Source organism: Oryzias latipes, chromosome 9 (assembly GCF_053564925.1).
Source record: "Oryzias latipes strain Hd-rR chromosome 9, Olatipes_Hd-rR_3.1".
NCBI lineage: Eukaryota > Metazoa > Chordata > Actinopteri > Beloniformes > Adrianichthyidae > Oryzias > Oryzias latipes.
In genome coordinates, this window is record NC_136245.1 from 26,405,231 (window position 1) to 26,426,363 (window position 21,133).

General features: G+C 41.5%; 1 protein-coding gene across 3 annotated transcripts in view; it reads right to left on the reverse strand.

Annotated features, from left to right (window-relative positions):
- Positions 1-241: 241 nt before the first annotated feature.
- The window catches only part of ptch1 (patched 1), a 54,609-nt gene continuing 33,717 nt past the window's right edge, over positions 242-21,133 (reverse strand). The window contains exons 15-24 of one of the 3 annotated variants that reach the window (XM_023958347.2): positions 20,268-20,577; positions 19,231-19,373; positions 14,112-14,295; positions 11,722-12,002; positions 8,565-8,702; positions 8,323-8,465; positions 4,358-4,457; positions 3,300-3,650; positions 2,676-3,207; positions 242-2,587 (exon numbers count right to left, since the gene is read on the reverse strand). In XM_023958347.2, the coding sequence (XP_023814115.1) occupies positions 2,677-3,207; positions 3,300-3,650; positions 4,358-4,457; positions 8,323-8,465; positions 8,565-8,702; positions 11,722-12,002; positions 14,112-14,295; positions 19,231-19,373; positions 20,268-20,577 (2,181 nt within the window). In that variant the 3' untranslated portion in view covers positions 242-2,587; position 2,676. Of the gene's footprint in view, positions 2,588-2,675; positions 3,223-3,299; positions 3,651-4,357; positions 4,458-4,817; positions 4,854-8,322; positions 8,466-8,564; positions 8,703-11,721; positions 12,003-14,111; positions 14,296-19,230; positions 19,374-20,267; positions 20,578-21,133 lie in introns of those variants that run through there. The other 2 variants (XM_023958346.2, XR_013658174.1) reach the window with 2 other exon arrangements.

A 21,133-nucleotide genomic window follows, 5' to 3' on the forward strand; every position in this document is an offset into this window, starting at 1 on the left:
TTACTTTGAACAGGCCAGCTGTATTGTAAGTACAACCAATTTCCTTGTACTCTATAAAGCTGTCAATCAAAATCATTCAGAATACAGAGTGGTGGTATGGGGTGCAGGGGCGGAGCTGGGTGGGCTTTAGGGGAGGGCTGCAGGCCTCTGGACCAGATGTGGGATGTTTTACACAGAGGGAGGTGCTGGAAGGAGGGGAGGGGTTACCTGCTACAAACAAAAAAGCAGAAAAAAAGCAGTCTTTTGGAATTTCCATTTATTAAAAGTTATCAACAAAGAGACAAATAAGTTATATTTTTATTTGTTAGAATTCTATCAGTGTTTGAACATTAATAATTAGAGAGCTAGTACAACTTTCTACTTTCATGGATCGCTTCTGACAAACCCATAGAAACAGCTGCGTCTCTCCTCGGATCGGAACGTAATACTGAAGGGGAGGTGTCAATGTTGTCTTTCACAACAGTCAGCAATGAAAGTGTGCACCTTAAGGCTTTTTTCTGTTATGGTATATCATTACATATAAACTCTTTAGAAATATACTTCTGTCAAATACCTTGACAACTACTATGTACACTACAAAAATAAAATTTAATATAAATAAATTATATGGCATACATTTATCTTTGTAACTGAAAACAACATAAATCCACACCAACTGGGACCAGAGTGAAAACCTGGCAAAAACGTTTTTTTTTTTCCTTTTAAAATCCTCTAAGAGCTATGATGAGACCTGTAATGTAACAAGTTATATACTCTGTTTTTTTCCTATTTAACATTAGTAAGCACTTTATACAGATCAAACTCCACTAATGTAAAAAAAACAAAAACATTAACATGTAATAGTGTTTTTTTCAACAAACATAAAAATCCCTGCATTTGTTATCCACTGGCATCACAATAATGGAAAAAATATATATTACAAAAATATAAATATCGCAATCAAACAAACAAAAAAAAAAGTGAATAAAATAGTTGCCAGCTATGATTTTCTCCACTACTGCCAATATGACATCTGGAGAAAACGTACAAAATAACAACCTATTTCATGCAAGCAGCTGATGTAAATGAGTGGAAGAGAACTGCGTCTAGGAAGTTCAGAGGGGAGGTGTGTGTTGGCAGGCCAAAGGGGGCAAAGGGAGTTATAGGTATGCCTGCCGGCACTGACATATGGAGCTAGTGAAGGCAGGGCAGGCAACTAAAGCGGAGTAAACACTGACCTCCCAGGGCTCAGCGCTGTGCAATTTAGCAGCTGAAGGGAGACGTCCAATCAGTTTCATGGCATTCAATTGTGGATTTCTGTGAGCTGAGGTCAGTGGGGACAGCTGTGGCCAAACTAGGACCAGTTGGGATTTTTGCTACAGAGTGAGGATACATACACAAATGATTAACCTCGCACGTAAAAAAAACGAAACAAAAAAAAAACATGTCGGTAAGACATACACTTTTTAGCCCTCAGTGGGCTAGCTTATCGGATGGACAGAAACGGCTACTTCAAGCAAGTTTTTCCTGTAAATGAGATGCAGTCAAGTGCCACTTTGAATCGGGTCGTACAGTATACGGTTTGAGCTTTAGCTTATCCAACAAGACACAGCCTCTTCCAGAACCAGTGACGGTGTCGGTTCCTGTAAAGGTAGCGTGGATTTCTGAGGTGCGTTTACCGCTCTTAGGGTCAGTAAACTGAGCAGAACCTGCGTGGAGTCTGACATGGTCAAAACAACTCATAACCTTTTACAGTAAAGTACAACCAGACAGTGATACAAAGCTGAGTGCAGAAACAGGTTCCAAGGCGTTAAAAACAAAAACAAAAAAGGAAACAAAACAACTTTTTAAATTTCTTCATACCAGCTCATCTTAAATAGCACGCATGGCGTGTCAAGTTAAAACTGTATCATATCTACCACAGGTTTGTGATAAGAAAAATTAATAGTTTTACAAGCGTACCTTTTTACAATAATAAACACTCACACTCTCATCCAATAACTTTGTTTTAAAAAAACAAGATTCCCTCATGATTTCAGAGTATTAATGGTAGTTTGATCTGACGATTTGTCCGACGGGTAAGGCGGAAAATGAGGTTGATTTAACATCATACAGCCCAGCTCTGCTCACACACAAACATATTTAGACACCTCTTTCACGTTAAGAGACATTTGCATAGAGTAATAAATGTTGAAAATGTTTTGAGCAGCAGCAGTGAATGCTGATGGGGTTTTTTTTGTGACGAAGCTTTCAAATGGCACAGATCCACAGACAGATGAAAGTTAATCAGAAATCTCTCTCCTTCAAACACACACATAAGCAGACACACCAGCTATAACATGAGGAATTGTACAGCTCCTAAAATTATATCTACTTTTTTGTTCATATTTACATATGTATACAGCTTTTAAATATAGATAGAAATGTCTAAGACAACGATTTGATGGGATACAGTAACAATGAGCACCATTATGGCAACACTGGCAAGCTTCTGGCTGCGTAGGGCTGGAGCGTGTGAGGTGAAGCAAAGACCGGCTGCCAAGCTGGGTCAGCTGCTCTTTAACACAGAGTAGTCTGTCTTTGGCCATAGTGCTTCTGTCGTCCAGAACTGTAAACGGAGCAGAGATGGCACAGTCAGGTGTTTGCTTTAAAGAGAAAGAGAGGACAACCTGTTGATAGAGAAGCTGAAATCTCACCTCAGCTAGCCTGCCTGCCAATGTTGTTCTCAGCTGCCTCGAACTCCAAATCTTGAAGCTCCACAGCCTCCTCCTGGACTCCTCTGGCTCCTGTGTAGGTGTACAGTGGCACATGTGGGTCCTGGAATGCAGGCTCTGGTTGCTCCGGCCCAGTCGAGCTGTAACTGTCTGTTGCAGCGTGTCCAAGGTGAGGGGAAACAGGGTCCAGGCCGGAGAGGGGACCTTGGTGAACAGCAACGGTAACTGAGGCGGATGCTGTTACTGTGGTAATGGGTTGGCAAAATGGGGTGGGATTGAGGTGGAGTGGTGGGGGGTGGTGATGGGACTGATGGTTGTGGGAAGAGCGGCCTCTGTGGCCTGCTGAGCGTTCTCTATGGCTGTGGGAGCCATGATGGTTCCCGGGCTCAGTAGCAGCTTCAAAAGCATCCATGCGCGGGCAGGATGGGGGCGGGGCTTTCCAGTGCATCTGGCTCCTGGGGTCCCTGCTGCTATTTTGCCACGTACCCCCATGCTGGAGCCCAGAATGGCCACCCTGAGAGGAAACAGACTTTAGGACAACCCAATCAAATACTGTTTTTTTTTCCTGTTTACGCAAAAGTGATACTATGATGGCTATCTTCTTACCGAAGACACAGTATAGGCCGGTGCATCAGACTCTCTGTTTGATCGCCTATGTCCTGATCTCCTTTCCTCCTCTGTCCTGGGTTCTCTGCCCCTGTTGGTCTGGACGTGGTACTGCTGCTCCACGGCCCGGGTCTGTCCTCTTCGGGACGGCAGGTTGTAATTCTGCGTCTCCTGGCTGATTCCAGAGCCTGTGGTATTGGAGCTGTATTCTGAGTCTGATGAGTCTGAAGCTACACCTGAGGAGGTGGTGCCGGCAGTTGCACGATTGGGACGGACTGAGAAGTGGACCATGTGAGGCGGGGCTTCTGGGGAAGGAGTAGGTAACCGACTGCGCCCATCTGCTGGTGATACCTGAGCAGGGAGGGGAGGGAGAGTGTGCTTAAGAACAAGGCTGCAGAATAAAGTCCTGGTTGACCTCAAGATCCACTCAGATGAAAATCTTGTTTTTAACATGCTCTTGTGGGCATTTACTGTATTGAAACAATTAAGTGCAAAATTGTATTTATGAGCATTTCTTAATTCAGATAGTTGTAAATCAGAAGTAGACGAAGAAATGTCCTTTGAAAAAGAGCTTATTTGTGACATAAAATGCTGTGGGCTAAGCTCCCTGCTCCGCAATGAGGAGGGGAATGGCGGGCGGGGTTGCCAGTCGTTTCACCCACAACTTAGAGGTGAATTTCTAAAGAACTACAGCCGCTCTGCAGAAACTATGCCCGAGAAAACGAAAACGTTTTCTTCTTTTTGTCTAAAAAGAGCACATTCAGAATTAAAAGACCACTGGGCGCACTTTTACAACAGATAAAAAGAGGATTGGAGTGGGTCTTTAAAGAGAAACTAGCGGTGATGCTGCGTTAAGAGCACTTGTTACGAAAAAAATCACCGAAATACAACAACGGTATATTTTGTACTTGAAATTTTCTCCACCTTAACTCTACTCGTGTAAAACCAAAAAGCTATTTTGGATTAGACTTTTGCTAATGAAATTTCACAAAAAATGTATCAATAGAAAACATATTTTACACATAATTGTTTGGCAGTTTTAGTCTGAAAGATCTCACCTCCGGATAGGGTCCAAAGTAAGATAATAATACTGGAAGAAGGACCAATCCATTCAGTACTCCCAGAACTGTTAGAATGGCTAACACTGCAAAGAAATACCTGAAAAAGATAAATAAATAGAAACACAAAAAGATTTTAGCAAAGGCGCAGACCGTTCAACATCATATGAAACTCTGAGGGAACAGCTGAGTAACAGTGCACGCGCTGCTTACTCTATGGCAAAACACAAAATATTTATGAAACTAGAAAAAACCCCAACTAAACCTTTGTTGTTTTGGCTAACAAAGACTGACAAGAGGAAACATAAAATACCTGTACACACCATACAACCTACAGACATAAAGACGTATGAGCAAGCATCACACATGCCCGAAATAATAATTGTGCCCCAAACAAACACACCTCAAAGACAGACAGACAGGCACTGGGTTTTTCTTTAGGAGCAGAAAAGAAAGCTACCTTGCGTGTTTCTAAGTCCTGCCAAAGAGGGTTAGTCTTAAAGAAGCCGCAGAGAGAAAAAAAAAGGGGAAGCATAATTAGCCAGAGCTGGTTAATTCAAAGGCACTGGAGAAAAGAAAAGAAGAGAAGAGGGAAAGGAAAAAAAAAAGACCAGAGGACGGGGGGTGACTGTGGGTGAGGGTACTCTCTTGGGTGTGTGGTGTATAAGCAAACATGGGGAAAACAAAGCGCGGAGGAATGTGAAGGGAGGGGGTAAGGGAAGAGGCGTTGGGGGGTATGGAGGGGGGGTTACGAGAGCACAGGGGCCTCACTCGTCTTTGGCTCAAAAAAAAAAAGCGAGAGCTAGAAGCAAACAAATGAAGTGAAGGGTATAGAATTTAAACAATTTAGTCTAGAGAAGGGGACCCTCAGAGTACCACCCTTCCCTGGCCTCACTCCCTGTCTTTTATTTCTTTCTTTATCTTCTCCGCCTCACTTTTCTCTCCCTCCATTCCAGCTAAGCTCCTGTGAAATTCCCGGCCACTCCACAATCCCCTCCATCTAATTAAATCTCCGATGTATAAGGTAAAAGCCCACCAATCTCCACTCTTAATCTTCCCCTCTGCTCTCCTGCTTCCTTCATTAGGCAGGGCCCACCTCCTTGTTGGCCTTACCTGTGAAAGGTTATCAGAGAAACCTCCGTGCACCGACAACCCTTCTGCTTGACCCCACACTGTGATTTCTGCTTGCATGTGTGGGGGTGTAAACAGGGATGAGCTGAGGTGTAGAGCGAGGACTCGGATCTTTATCATAAACTTTAATAATACAAACTCGTGCTGAAGTTCATCTACTTTTTTTCCACCGCTGATGGAAAATGTTGCGTTTACAGAACATGTGATTGAACAAGTTTAAAATCACTGCTATTCATCTCCACTGTGGACATAACACTGAAAATCAAAAATATTTTAAGGCTTTGCAGAACCCCTAGTTTGTCATCCCAGGTCTCCCATGGATTACAAATAAATATGGCCTTTATGCATAGGACCCTATCATGCCTTGGCTAAATTCTAGTAAAGTTCTGCGTTATAACCTACATTGTTGTAATATTTTGCTTCAGAATTCACATCAGTTTGGATATTTTTTGTGATTAGGGTATCAATTGTGTAAAGCAAAACAGCAAAAAATTGTGAATTTATGACTCCATTGCACTCAACTGAATTTACATCTAAGTGGATAAATTCATCTGTCCCACACTACTAGTTCTGAGAATGAGTCATTGCTTTATGATCCTGAATAGAATCAGTTTCATGTCTTCATGGAACACAAAAATGCATAACTTTTTCTGCTTTATGGGCCGATTATGTGCTCCTTAGTAAAATAAAATGTCACGGGACACAATCCAGCATACCCGGGGACTTCGTTTGTAGCTGTGCGAGTGGTACATTTTCCTAATTTTTAATAGTAACTATTTGCAATAAGAAATTCCAAAACCCTTTAGTTCAAAAATGGTTGCAAATAAGTCATTTTAAAGTGAAACTCAATTAAAGGCTTTGCAGCGCACTGGGCTCCAGTACACACATTTTTCTAACGGTTGTTAAAGCCTGCCTGACCCTCATGTGCTTTTAGTAGCCCGTCATTTCTCCTAACCGATTTAGTAAATCAAAGTAAAATTGTGTCATCACCACGCTTAGCCTTTACTTTCACACCAGCATGATTAAATATTGTGTCACCTTTGCGCACACACGAACTGCACTCATGCACGCGTGCAGCCCACAGACTGAGCCGGGTGCCCTGCTGTGCTGTTTACAGTGAAAACATTCACAGGGCCCGTGGAAAAAGTCAGGGAAACATTTCTTTCGGCACAAGCAGAAAAATACGAACTGTTGTTATTGCACCGTCTTGGGGCGCTGCTTTGTTTGTTCAAACAACAGCAGAAATTTTAAATGAAAACCCCGGACTGAACCAGAAACCAGAGCACAGCACAACACTGGAGGTGAGGAGAGAAGGTCTATAGGGCGCCATGCTTGTGTGTTTGAGTGCATGTGTGTGCTCAGTTCCAGGCACGCCACAGTTGACCCCAGTGATTACGGGGTCAGGGAGCAGGTTGATGTGTTTGTCTAAATGCAGGGGACTGTGTGTAACACTCTAAGTGTGCATATGTGAGCACAGGCGTGTGCACATGACACAGGGTGAATATCAGTAGTGCAATACTCCCCATTCTCTTAAAGTCCCACTCCAATCATCTTTTTATCTTTATTTAAATGCGTTCCAAATGATCTGTTAAGTATGATTATGCCCTTTAAGGCAAAATCCTAGAGTGGGTCCTAGAGCCAAGTAGACTAAATTAAACATCCACTACGATGAAAATTGTGTTTTTGTTGTTTTTAAAATTTTCTTGTGACATTTGTCAGATGATAGAGGACATATGTAAAGGAAATTAATTTTAAAATGAATTTCTAAGTATTTCTTTATTAAAATTGCAGTCTAAAAAAAAGCCTATTTGTGACGTAGAAAACACGCTGGGTGGGCCACCAGCTCCCTGCTCTGCAACAGGAAGGGAAGTGCTGCTGCTCTGCAGAGATTATGTCTTAGAAAAGAACAGTTTTTTTTGTTTGGGTTAAAAATTCCATAACAATAACTAAAAACAAACACTGGGAACATTTTTAAAATAGATCCAAAGATGATCGGAGTAGTCTTTAAACACCTAAACTCAAGCAAGTGATGGCACAGATGTGCACACTTTAAGTCATGCTCCGAGCTGTGCTGAACTTTGGAGCTCAAACTGCTTTGAAAAGTTTTAATGTGAATTTTTTTTCCACCCCTCTTTGCATGATCTCTAACTTTGTGTTTGATGCGTACAATCTCCCACCCTAACAAAAATGAAACACAGCTTTCACTGTGTTGGCTCTTATTGCCACTTCTCTTGTCTTTTCCCAAATGTCCTCTCGCCTCCCACTCTGTTACCCCTTCCTTTGCTTATAAATGTCAAGTAAAGGCAGTTAAACTAGTTGAAGGAGTTAACAAAAGCCAGACAACCTTAAGGCTTTCTCCTTCTCTCTTTCCATTAACTTGATCTCTGATCACCCCTGCTATAACCTCTCCTCTTCTCTTTACCTTTTTTGACCTTGAGGTCACCTTCCTTCCTCTTCTTTTCTCTAAAATACCAGGCTAGAGAGACATTAAAGAGGGGAAAGGGACACACAGAGGCAAAGCAAAAGGACGAAAGAAAACTTTTGTAGACACCACCACACACAAACCGACATAAAAACAGGTATGTCAAGCTGGGAAAAGGATGAGGTTTACAGAGCGGGAATGCAATGGTGGTGCGGGTGGAAGATCGAGAAAGGAAACAGAAGAAGAGAGAAGCCTTCATGCATGGTTGCTGCTTTGAGTATGGTAGATTCCTATGACATGCAGGTTGAGGCATGGTCTAAGTTTTGAACAGGACATGGATGCAACATGATAACCTTTCTGAGAGGAATCTCTTAACACTACAGGTTTTTTTTAAGCATCATTTTTTACTCACCTGACAATAAAGTCAAACTCAGAGCCTGCGAGCATTAGGACTCCTAGTAAAGTGGAAAAAGCTCCATCCAGCACTGGAGCAAACATGTGCTCCAAAGCCAGCACTGCCCGCTTGTGACGATCCCCTATGGCTGTCAGGAACGCCTACAACACACACAGAGATCCACAAACGTTAGATAAAACTTCTACTGGTTATGGCACAACCATTTAAAGAAAGTCAATGATTCTAGAAAGTTTTCCCACCAGGGCCACATGAACAGTGAACTCCACTCCAATACCCACGGAGGCAATGAGAATGACAACAGGAACCGCACTCAGCTTGATTCCCATCAAGCCCATGAAGCCAAAGAGCTCCACCGTCATGAGAGAGAGGACCAACACCTGAGGAGAAATCACATCATGGTCAGAAAGGAAGCTGTCTGTATGTAAAGGCTAGATTTTACCTTCCATATTGTGAAAAAGACAAGTTTGGATTTTTAAAACTCCATTTTGTGAGTCCTTTTACACAAACACAAAAAAATTTTTGAAGTAATTTTTTAACCAATACTTGTGTTCTGGCTTTTTTAAAAAGAAGCAACAAAAAGTATAATCCAGCATAAATTTACAGCTGTCTAGAATTTATGTATATAAATCAAACAGGGGTTCAGTAATTTCTGATCCTAAAACGCATGGGTATCTCTCTGATATGGATGTGTTAAACCCACGTGTGGTTGAAAAGCTTTGAGGGTCGGAGCTCTACAGCAGAGCGGGACAGGAGCGTAAATGCCATCATCAGCTGACATGTGTCAAGTTACACAGGGGCCCAAATCCTTTGAAGAGGCCTCATGTGGGCAGGAAGGGTAGCTGGGAGCATGTGTGGATATGGATTTGTGTACAGAACTCTCAAGTGCACCTTAGATAGTCAGAGTTGGAGCTCTAAAAGTTTTTAAGTATCCAGATTATATTAAAAAAAAATCTTGTTTCGCCATTTTAGCACCTTGAGAAATTGTAAGTGTTTCCATTAATATGGACAACAGCTTTTAATCTAGGTTAAATGATTAATACACTTTAACTTTAGCCTGACAGGAAGCGATCAGTACTAAGCAGAAGCAACAAGCTATTGATGTTTGACGCCTCTCCAGAAGTGGCCTTTTGATCTGGCTGGTGCAGCCTGAAGGATGTACACGACTATCCCCTCCTCCCCTTGTTTCAAGGGCTCAGGTATCCCGGCTACTGCCTGTTAGCAAATACAACCTACCAGAGAGAAAAAGCAGACCTCTTTGTGCTGGAGTTTCTTTGTGAATTATGAGCCTGCATGTTTACACGTTCATACAGCATGCGTGCGAGTATAAACACGTCCATGAGCTGCCAAAGTGTGTTTATGCTCCTAACTGTGTGTGTGAATGGGTGTTTGCACGTATCCGTGGAAACCCTTTTGTGAGAAAATGGAAGATGGGGAGGAGAAATATATAAATCTGACATTATAGGTTAACAATTGGAGCTAGTTGCTGTAGCAACTTTGCCTCCTGTCCTCATAGATTTCAATGCTGTTGTGTGGGAGTGTTGGACTAGACTAAACAGACGGCTCAAACAACACAGCACAAAATAAATGCTGCTGACTGGGGCTACAATAACACACCGCAGGCCCTATTTTTTGACTTAAGAGTACAACAGAAGGCTGCTTTCAAGTCCTTAAGGTTGCTTTTTTACCACAAATTTGAGCTTGACACAAAATCTATCATCTCACCAAACAATAAAGATAATAATTAAAACAGTGAGAAAGTTACAGGAATTCTATGTTCGCAGTAAATTCAGTTTAAAATCATAGTAAGGATCAAACATAATAAGTAATTTCTATGCTCAGGAAACCTAACATTTTCTAAATAATTATAAAAGGGTTGGGAGCAGTAGAATTAAGTAAATTGTGTGATTTTAAAAAAAGGGCATAAGAAGCATGCAGTGCACAAATTTACTTCAATCCGCCACACATGTAATGCAAACTCTCCTAACATGCTTCCTTTAAAGAACCACTCCAATAAAAATTGTGTTTTTTTGGCATTTTTTTTTAACGTTTTGCTGCATTTTTCTAATGATGGTGGACAAATGTAAAGAAAATTGATCTAAAAATTGCATTTCTGAGTAATTTTTATTTTTAAATCTTTATTCACATCATTGTGGTGTTTGAAAAAGGGCTTTTTTTATGATGTAGAAAATATGCTGGGCACATCCATTCTGTAGACGACTTGATCTATGTACGTCTTTGTTTTCCTTGTCTGAGCTGACATGTGGCTCAATACAGCTGGATAGCTCCAATATTGCTCACCATTTTTGTTGCACCGGTAACGTTAAGTTGACGTTTGAGGGGCTGTAAGCTAGTGAAAGAGTGCGTAAACAGGTTGCTCTCAGCAATAAGCAGGGGAAGGGGGTAAGCGGGAACAGTCCTGCCCAAAATTCTGAAGTTAATTACCAATGAAGTACTGTTAATCTGCAGAAACTATGTCCTAGAAAATGACAATGGTTTTTGGATTTTGGCTAAATTCAGCATAATCATACTTAAAAGAACAATGGTAATGTTTCTAAAATAGCTCAAAGGATGATCGGAGTGGGACTTTAAAGTAAATTTAATTCTTCACAACCCAATAAAGCTTGGGTGGTTATTTTTTTATTTTTTTTTAACTTGTTCTGTCCAACAACCGAGCAAACAGATTAGAGCTGAAGGCCTTTTGTGTTGGACAGGTTTTACTATCACAAAAAGAGGTTATATAACTTCAAAAAACCAGATCGTACACTTGTATAAACCCCTTTTTGTTACTTTATTCTTGCTTGGGTAGTTATTATATCACCGCCATAATGAGCCCTACTTTTAAAACTACCTTTAAAACAAAAAGAAGGTAATTGGAAGCAGCGGATTTACTGCTTAAAGAAGAAGAGAACAAAAGCTTGAGATAACTAATTTACTCGTTCAGACAGTGACAAACTAAGACCAAATGCATACACAAATAAAAAAGCTTTTGTCCGTTTGACAGCATAATTTCTCATATCCTTTAGATCTTGTTGAGGAATCTGTCAGGACTTGTAGTGCACGGCTTGATGCACAAGTTTATTTTGCATTGCTTGTTTAACTGACACGAAACACACACTAAAGCACCAGATAAGTCAATCAGACGTTACGCTGCAATTTAGTTATCATCGGAATATGGGAAAAGTGTCAAAACAGAGAGCTATTTTGGAGGGAAAAGAGAGGAGATATACTGGTTAAAAAAACATAACTAACTACAAATGTTAAGCCAATGAAAAAGTCTTGAAGAGTTGTTAAAAAGTGAACCATACAAGTGAACCATGAGAAAAACAAATAAAATAGATACAATTCATATGTACAGAAGATTATATAAAATCCATTAAACTGTGCCAGAACACTTACAATAATGCCAGCGGTCCACGGGTTGAGCAGGAAAAGGGCACAGACCAGAAAGGTGCAGGCGAGCACAACACTGATGGACAGGAGAAGCCAGTGACGCAGACTAACATACTGCTCCCAAAACAGGAAAGGGTAGCCGTTGGGGTAGGAGGGCAGGCCTTGTCTGCTGTAGTTGTTGCAGATCGCCCGGACGCTCTCGATGGCCTCCACAAACTGTGGCGTCTCCCTGAGCCCGTTGAGGTAGAAGGGGAACTGTGCGTATTCAATAGGCTCAGCAGCAGGAACTGAAAGGGAAATCAATGACAGTAAGGTGAACTCACTCTATAATCGTTTCACTAACTGATGAGACAGAAATTAACAAGAGGACCTGGGTGTAGACATTAACGTCAAGAACCAGAAATCCCCGACCGGAATTGGAAGTACCCCCAAAAAAAAAAAAACATAACTGGCAACCTTAACAGTTATGTTTTTTTTCCCATTTAAGGCATTAATAAGATATTTTCTACAATTTTGAACACTTTTGGGTTATGGTTAGGAATAAGGTAAGTTGTAAATTTCCTGCCTCTGGCTGATGATGTCAGCCACCATCTTGTCTGCAGCCAGGTCCCTCTTGAAATTAACAGAGCAAACCAGTGGTTTTTAACATTTATCAGTGTTGCACCCCCTGTAGAGATTTTTGGAAACCAAGCGCCTCCTGGCCAGAGATAAACTTTTTTGACACAACGCAATTTATAGAATTTCACAGAAATATGGGTACATCATGGTCATTGAAGAAGCTTTTGGTACGTTTGGCAATGTGAGCGGATGCTCACTGCGGATTCCCACTGGAAAATAAAATCGGCATTTCCATACAGCTTGTCAGCTGACGGCATCGTGAAGACGGCCCCATTGAGTTTGGATTTCTAAAAACATAGGATGATCATCACTGACATCCCACTGGATTTTAAACAAATTAGATTCTGTAGCTCTGGGACCTTGATTTTCAAATGCAATACATCTTTTTCAAAAATTAAATGAATTTAACTCTTTGATTTGACTAGCAAAATAAATTGTTCAAGATGTACCCAAATATGGACTTTGCATTATATCTTCTTTTGTTTTTTTTTTCCAGTTAATTTTTTTAAATCTTGATCATCCTATTTTAGAATTACTCAACCTAACTGCCTGCTCCAAGCGAAGAAATATATCTAAAAGTTAATGTATATGTATAAGAATATGGTGGAAGTGAGGGAGGCAGGAGAAATAGAGCTCCATTGAATTGAACCTAACCAGTCTGTGGTCAAGACTCCCTAATGAGGGCCTATCAGTTCCAGACGCGGCAGCCTGTCAGAACTAACGGTGATTCATGACAATTACAATGTCACAATCACGGTCATTACCAAACCCTAAACCTGCTACTGCACCATAGATGCACAAACACGTATACCTGCCGTCACTCGGCGGTGATGTCATACTTTAAGCCAACAGAGATTTCATTTTGTGCCTGCACATGGCAGCCTTAAAGGATAACTGAGCAAACCAATTGCCATCCAGATCCCTGTCTTTTTTTTCCCCAAGGCTGCTGATCCAATAACTTTTCCCTGTGTCACACATGTCTTGCTTGTTATCCAATTGTTCAGCCCATCCGAATCCACTTTTCTTTTTGTTATCCAATCTCGACCTCTGACTCTCTCAAAATCAAATATTGGACTCAAATAACATTACTTTTTTTGTGAGTTTGTGGTAGAGACATAAGAACAGAGTGCGTGTTGTGTTTAGGGTCAGTGAGTTTTAATAACGTGTGTGTAATGTGTGTGTAATGCGGGGGCCCCATGGCAGCCAAGACTATAGCATTAAACCACAAGCACAACACTTAGTTGTGTCTTGGTTTTCAGCTTCAACCTGATCTCACGTATGCGCAGTCGCACCATAACAACAGCTAAGTATGCCTCACTTTGAGCAAACCACAAGAGATAAACACGTGGCAGCTGCCTTATGGGATCAATGAACTCTGTAAAAGGTACACATATTTTAGAAAAACAGGAACTTCCCACTTCATGATGCCAAATACTGGAATCGAGCTGCAGAAATACCGTTATTACTGTGATTCTTTGAATTGCAACACTTTCTCAATCAGATAATTACAAGTATAGGACTAGGGCTGCACTGTGGGATACTGGTTAGCACTCTCGCCTCACAGTGAAACAGTTCGAATACCAGCTAGGACCTTTTTTGTTTATATATTCTGTCTGTGCATGCATGGATTTTCTCTGGGCATTCCGGTTTCCACAGTCCAAAAACAGACTGGCAACATGTTCAGGGTGTAACCCCGCCTTTGTTCAAAAAGTAGCTGGGTTGGCTCCCGTGACCCCAAAAGGGATTTAGCAGATAGACGGATGGAGTATACAACTTACTGCTGAGGCGTGTCTCGGGCATGGAGTCCGTATGGTCGTGGAGCCACTCAGGAGGGTGTGGACGGATGTTGGCTTGCGAGGCAGCGTATGCTACTGGATCGTTGCTGACCCAGGCAGTAAGGTAGATATAAAAGGCTCCAGGGTTGATAATTCCATCTGCATCAACAAGCCTCTGACTGGTCAGCTAGAAAACCAACAAAAGAGATAAGTTAATGAAGGCCCCATTAACCCTTCAAAGGCAACCCAATTCTGCAGATTGGCATGCATCAGGTCACAATTAACACATGTTATTGGAAACGCAAAGGAATTGTGGAAGTTGGACAACATTTTACTGAAAGAAAACAGCAAAAATTCCTTTTTATGCGCATGCATGAGTGCAAGAAAAGAAAAAAATCGAAAGTTCAAATACTGGCTAGCTTTCTGAAAATTCCCGTACTTCCTAGAATTAACATGCCACATTAAAACACGGAAAATGTCGAATCAGCGTCTCACTTTACAGAGGATACTGAGGGCCAACCTCAGGTCTGATGTCCTGACCACTCTGAACACATTTCTGAAAGAGGTCTTGCAGCACTTTGCAGCTGCTGATGACTATGCAACCAGAACCTCCTATGTCTAAATATACAAGTATAATTCACCTTTGCTTCAGAGGAGGAAAAATAATCACATTTCGGTTATTTTACAGGCTGTCCGGTGAATAAAAAAGGCTGTTTTTGGAACTGAGCTTATTCATACTGACTTATATGTCAACAAATATTGCTATGATTAAATCAAAAGGTTTAAAATCTAAGAAGTTTTAAAACGTTTTGAGCAGAATTCTTTGTTTTGCTTACATCCTTTCTCTTTTCTACAGATTTCTTTGATGTAATCTAAGAAAATGTCCACGTGATGCTAGAGTGACATTTGTTTCTGTACGAAAATGTCCCTGTACGTTTTGCAACTATAAATACAAAGCAGAACATTAAAGGGAAACCACATTTTGTCAAATCCCCATATTTATACTGTGATTTTTGCATTCATGCTGGCTCATGCACTGGACCTAATTGCTTCATCACTGATCATACACTCTACTAAAAAATACAAGCAAACATGATTTTGCCATCACAGAACCCTTTCAAAAGGTGTCAGATAAAAGCTGAGAGTAAAGCTAAGATAATTAATTCCTATTTTGACAGTAGCACAATGAAAAATGGGATTGTTGTCATTCCAGTCGCTAAACAGGCTTTTTATTGTGTATGTGTTCCTTGGCAACCCAGAAACACTATTAAATGTGGCCGAGGAACTACCAGCACATTTTTGGGCAGAAGCATTGTTTGTTAAAATATATCAGTCTTTCTGTTTTTCAAATTTCTATCAACTCATTCAGGCTTATGTTTTTAATGTGTCTGTGGTGTTTTCTAAAAAAAGGATGCAGCGTATGAGAATAAAGAAAGGCATTTCAACGCTTTATGTTTTCTCTCCAAGTAGCTGTTAGCGTGTAAACGCAGCTGAAATCACAGGGAATGTGCTGGACTTTACTGATGTGAATTTGTCAGACGAAAAAAAAAAATCAGTATTCTTTCACAGCAGAACCTGAAGAAACCATGTGAAAAAATAAGGGGAAGCCTTCCAGTCCTACTTCATGAGAGGTAAAACCATTACTGTACTGCTCCGCCACTCTCCCTTCTAGGAACTATAAATCCCTCTTTCACAGAGGCAGGGAGAGCTTTCGGGGGTTAAGCTGGACTCATGGGGTTAGGTACATGAAGAAAGGAGAAGGTTTTCTCTTTTTTTTTTCAAGGTGGGGACGGTGGAAAAAAAATTACTTGAGTTAGCGTAACAATAAAAAATTTGGCTGGAGTCCCTGGGTGCGTCTGTGTGCAGTTAACCTGGTTGTTAACACCGAAGGAAATGCCACCCAGCAAATGGAGTAGAGCTATAAAAATAACACAACATCTGTACAAATGTTGCTAACACTTGGTTCTCCTGACTCCTATGGGTACCCAGAATGCCTGGCGCCACAAAGCCACCCGTCCCTAAAAACAAAAGAAATCTTGATAGCGTTAGCTTGACCTTTATTTGGACTCTTAATTCTCCTCAGCACCTTCTTTACTCTATTTCTTCACACCGTTCTGTCGCCTTGTTTTCAAACCACACAAGGAATGTATGCATCGCCAGGAACAGAGTTATGCGAGCAGGAGACAGAGCTCTAGAGCACAGACTCATAGAACGGCATATCAAAATAAAACATCTAGCTTTCCAATTTGCCAGGGTCAGCCAGGATCTGGTCTTCATTTAAAGACACAGAAAACATCTACTGTAAAAGCAGAACACACACCCAGTGCATACAAATGCCCACACAGAGCTGGCTCAAAGGAAGCACATGATCCAACTCCCCTCAATGAAAGCGGACACAGCAGTTGAGCGCGGAGGGCAGGAGTTAGCCAGGGAGAGACGGAGACGGAGAGCCGGATTCCAGACGATCTGGATTGAATTTAACAGCGGGATATGCAACAACTGTATGTCTTTAAGCTGTCACGGGAAGCCCAGGCAACTCTGCTGGCGGCCCCTACAACTCATGGCAAGCGCACATCCCTCACAGGCAGAGGAAGTGAAATCACAGGGCCGCACACAAGGCCTGACTCTGCTTCCTGTCATTCCCAGAAAGAAATGGGCAGAATAGTCAGCTGTGGAGTATATTAGGTAAGACAAATGTCCAAAATAAACACATGAATGAAAAAATGGAAGAAAAGCTTTCACTCTAATCTGTAGACATGCATGACTTGAGCAAACTCATAGACAAATTATTAACACAAATAAACAAAAGATGCAGCTAAGCGGATTAAATTTGATGAAAATGACCTTAGTGGTGAAAAGCACATGGACTGTTTTGTGTTTGAGGTTTGCGGGAGTCCTGGCCAAGAATGCTGTTTTTATATTTCTTCACTTTCTTATCTTCTGTTTTCCCATTTTCCAGCCAAAGAATGCAGCCATGCATCTCTGTCTGTCTTTTCTTTTTGAAATGCAATGGTACCACACTGGAAAATCATGAGATGGATTGTTTAACCAGGACCTTTTTCCCCTCATTTCCTCCTTTTATCGCCCAAATCTGTCTCATTATCAGCACATTGGTATCTTTCTGCTGACATACTAGAGACTAGATTTGATCTTCTGCAAATTTCCTCTTTTGACCTCCATCTGAGATCTAAGCTGTTCTGACTGGAGTCATTGAATATCAGAATCTTAAATGGTACCAGACTGGAGACATGACTCCCTTCAACAGCCAAACTGGAAACTGTCTGATAATTAAGATATTATCCTTTTGTTGCATACCTTTGATGCATGCTTTTTCTTTTTTGCATTCGGTTTAAGTTGAGGTGAAAATATCAACACCCAACCAACTGCTGTGTCGGCAGAACCTTTCAGCAATGCACCGTGATGGACTTCTTGTGGTTCTGCCAGCTCTCGTGATGAAATGAGAGAAAGGAGACGACTGAACTCAGTCTACTGAACACCAGAATGTTGCCTCCCTATCCAACTGGTGTGCAAAAAGCTTCAAGCCCCAATGAGCCAACTGTACAACACCTGTGCAGGGAACATTACACTGTCAAGACGACTCCAATAGACACACAGACACACAACCAGTTAAAAGTTGGAAATGCTAAGCTGATCTGTTTTTCAGGACAGGAAGAAGCTCCAGTGAGAGCTTTAAATTCCTCGAGTCAGTAAAGTCATAACGATTGGCAGATGAAACCAGGCTGGGAGAGAGAAAAAGTATGAATGGCAGAAACTTTTAAAAGCCAAGTGAAGCAGCCCCAGAGTACAAACACACACTGACACACACATTTAGACCAGGATATTTCAAAAGATGAAGTTTTATTGGTTAAAGAATGCAAAAAGGTTTTATTATTTGCTTAAGTTTCACGGTGCACTTTTGAGAGTGGACCTCACAGAGTAGAACAGGAGCTTGCTTAGGTGTGACAGTGCCAAAGGCCCTAGTCACATGCACCCAAAGGGTTGGTGACCTTCACAGGTGCTGTGGGATTTTGGGTTGTCTGGGCCTATGGAGGGTTGTAACAGCTGCATCTTAAGGGGAGCACATGTGTGTTTTGTAGTTTCCTTGAGGCTCATCTGGCCATCTTAAGGAACATTATAAAAATGGAACGTATGTTTGTTTTGCGTTAGTAAGTGTATTGTGAAAAATGTGTAGCTATAATGTGAGTTGCTCGCACTTATGACATATGGGGGTTGTTGTACGATGCCCTTGTGCCACACTCTAGTTGTTAGCAAGGTGTGCGTACTGGCTTCTTATTGACCGTGTGCAAATTTCGGCATACACTGGGTGTGCATATTATCCTTATGTCCACACAAACTACGCTCTGTCTAATATTCTAATCTTTAACAGTCAGGGCTTGCATTTATAACGTGAAGAGCACTAACGGGCTCCTTATGCAGGATTTGGGGGGGGAGCTTAAAAAAAGAGGAAAATAGGTACGACGTGCCTGTGTCTCACCTACTTACCCTAACCTACCCTTGGGTGTTGTTCAAGTGTTCTGTGTGACTTCTTACTTGCAGCAAGCCCGTAGAAAACTATGCACAAACATTTTCGCGGTATGGGCTCACCTTGTGGTCTACAACCTTGATATTTTGTGCAAGTTTGCCTATTTTTTTGCCCGCAGACAGCCTGTATCCACCACTAAGGACAGTTGTGAATAAGGCATTATGAGCAGCAACCAGAAAGAAAAAAAAACACAAAAAACAAAATAAACTAGAACCGCTGAGTACTCAAAGAGTCCAACAGACCATTGTCTGATTGAGTCACACTCCTTTAAATTATAAATAAAGTTCGATTTTATATGATTTGATTTAAATTCACCTGTAGGTATGTTTCTATTCCTTTACTTACTATTCGGTTTGTTTTCTGCCTTCGGAGTATTGTTACTAAGATTTACTCACAGTCAAACTGAGACTTGTTTCGAGGAAAACTAGGATTTTCTTGTTTGGACTAAGAAATGAAGAGCATTAAAGACACCAAACTGAACCACCAGCTGTGAAAGCACCCCAAGTTTTAACAAACCATCTATATACTTAATCGAAATGTTGACTTACAAACAGACATGAGTTAAAAAAATAAGCATACCTGATTGAAGTTAATGGGTTTGTCTCGGCGTCCCGTTTGCACCAGAAGTTTGTACGCCAGGATCCCATCATCAGAACCGTTCTTGTAGCTACTGTGGGTGATGCGACCGGCCTGCCAGTCCTTATCAAAAGCCTCCTGGAGTCCTGTAAACCACAAGTAGAGAGGTGTGTTGGTGGTTGAAAGGTTCTGGCTCTGTCAACTCTGTTTTTTTTTTCTCTGAGGAACAACTGTAAAGAGAAAACACAGCATGTATGAACTCAGAGCAGCATAAACAGAACACTGCAAACTATCCTCAACCTTTTAATAAGTGCCGTTTATTTCATGTAACTTCATTCATAACCAACAAGCCAGACTTCCATAGCCTAAAACTCAAATCAAGCGTTCAAGCCTCTATCAGTAACATATGCTTCCTTCTCTATGGTGCTCTCCAATCCATATGTGTATTACAGCCCTCCCCTCTCGCCCTCCCACCTCCTACGCCATGCTGTGGTCCGTCTGTGGGAGATGTTGTTTTGGGTCTCGTTCCTTGGCCTGTCTGGCTCCAATTTGTCCCACCATTGCAGAAAGCAATATCAGACACTGTTCTGCCTCCCTCACCCACACGCACGCTCTCTGTGTGGCTTCCAGCCGGCTAACATACTTTTTTTTATATCGCTGAAAAGAGCGAAGCGGTCGCTGTTTCCTTGCTTGAAAGTTAAGCCGTGCAAGGACATGGTTGACATGTGAAAGATGGATTTCTTGATAGGAGGGAAAAAAATAAATAAATGAGCTTTTCATGTCTTTCTGTTTTGTAGAAGAAACAGGTGATTTCAATTAGCCCTTGTCGATGTCCATTAGTCATTCTTAACATCTTGTTTGCTTAATTTCAAAACTGCGGAGACAATCATGATGTCGAAACTCTTTCATGAGACAGTTAATTCATCTAAATTGAATTATTGAAATGTGTCAACCCAAATGCCAAATCTGACTGAAAGGTACACACAGATAAACAATGACATCCGGTTGGAGATATAACAAGACATCAGGTTATATGCTACCTTGCAACCAGTCCCTGAAGAAGTGCAGCCACATGCGCGGCAGCTGGCCGTTGTCCTCTTTCAGCACGTAGCGAATGGTATGAAACCTCTGGTGAAGTTGGTGCAGGAGCTGCTGGTTTTTGGCGTAATCAGCTCGCTGCGTAACCACGTACATGTTGTAGAAGGAGAAGAACTTGAACTGGGCGCCGATGAAGTCATACTCGCTGGTCTCCCTCGGTACGATGTCCGTCAGCTCCAGGCCGTCCCTCACCTGGGTGGTCCCGTACAAACTGACTCCAAGCAGGCAGAGGAACAAAACAATCACAACCACCTACAGTCAGAGGGATGCAGAGGAGGAGAAGCATGAATGATTGGTGCATGATTTAACATGTAATTTAGCAATATTCCAAAAGGCACACAGAAGAAATCAATCATTCATAATCAACTTGAAAAGCTGCACAGAGAAGTAAATCATTTTAATTACCAATTGTAAATAAATTAGGAATTGACTTCTTAAAAGTTTCTGGAGTTTGTTGCGTTTAGTAGAAAAGAGAAGTTTGGATGAAGGCATTGTGAAGGCCACATGAAGTCATTTGGAGGATTGAAATAACATTTGTCAGTTTAGTGAAATTGAGAAAGACTGCAATGTCAAGTACAGTTCACCAGATGATTTCAGCTCTGCAAGTCTGTGAGAGGACTGACCACCCACATGACTGTGTGTGTGTTTGTGTGTGTGTGACTCAGATATGACCACAACTTCTACCTCGGATATTTCCTATTCTACTTTGTTCACTCGGTGACTAATTCCCCCATTCAAACCAAGTCAGCTCACAAATGTACCTACACCACAGACAGAAGCCGCCCCCCACCCCGTTTCCCTGCTTTCT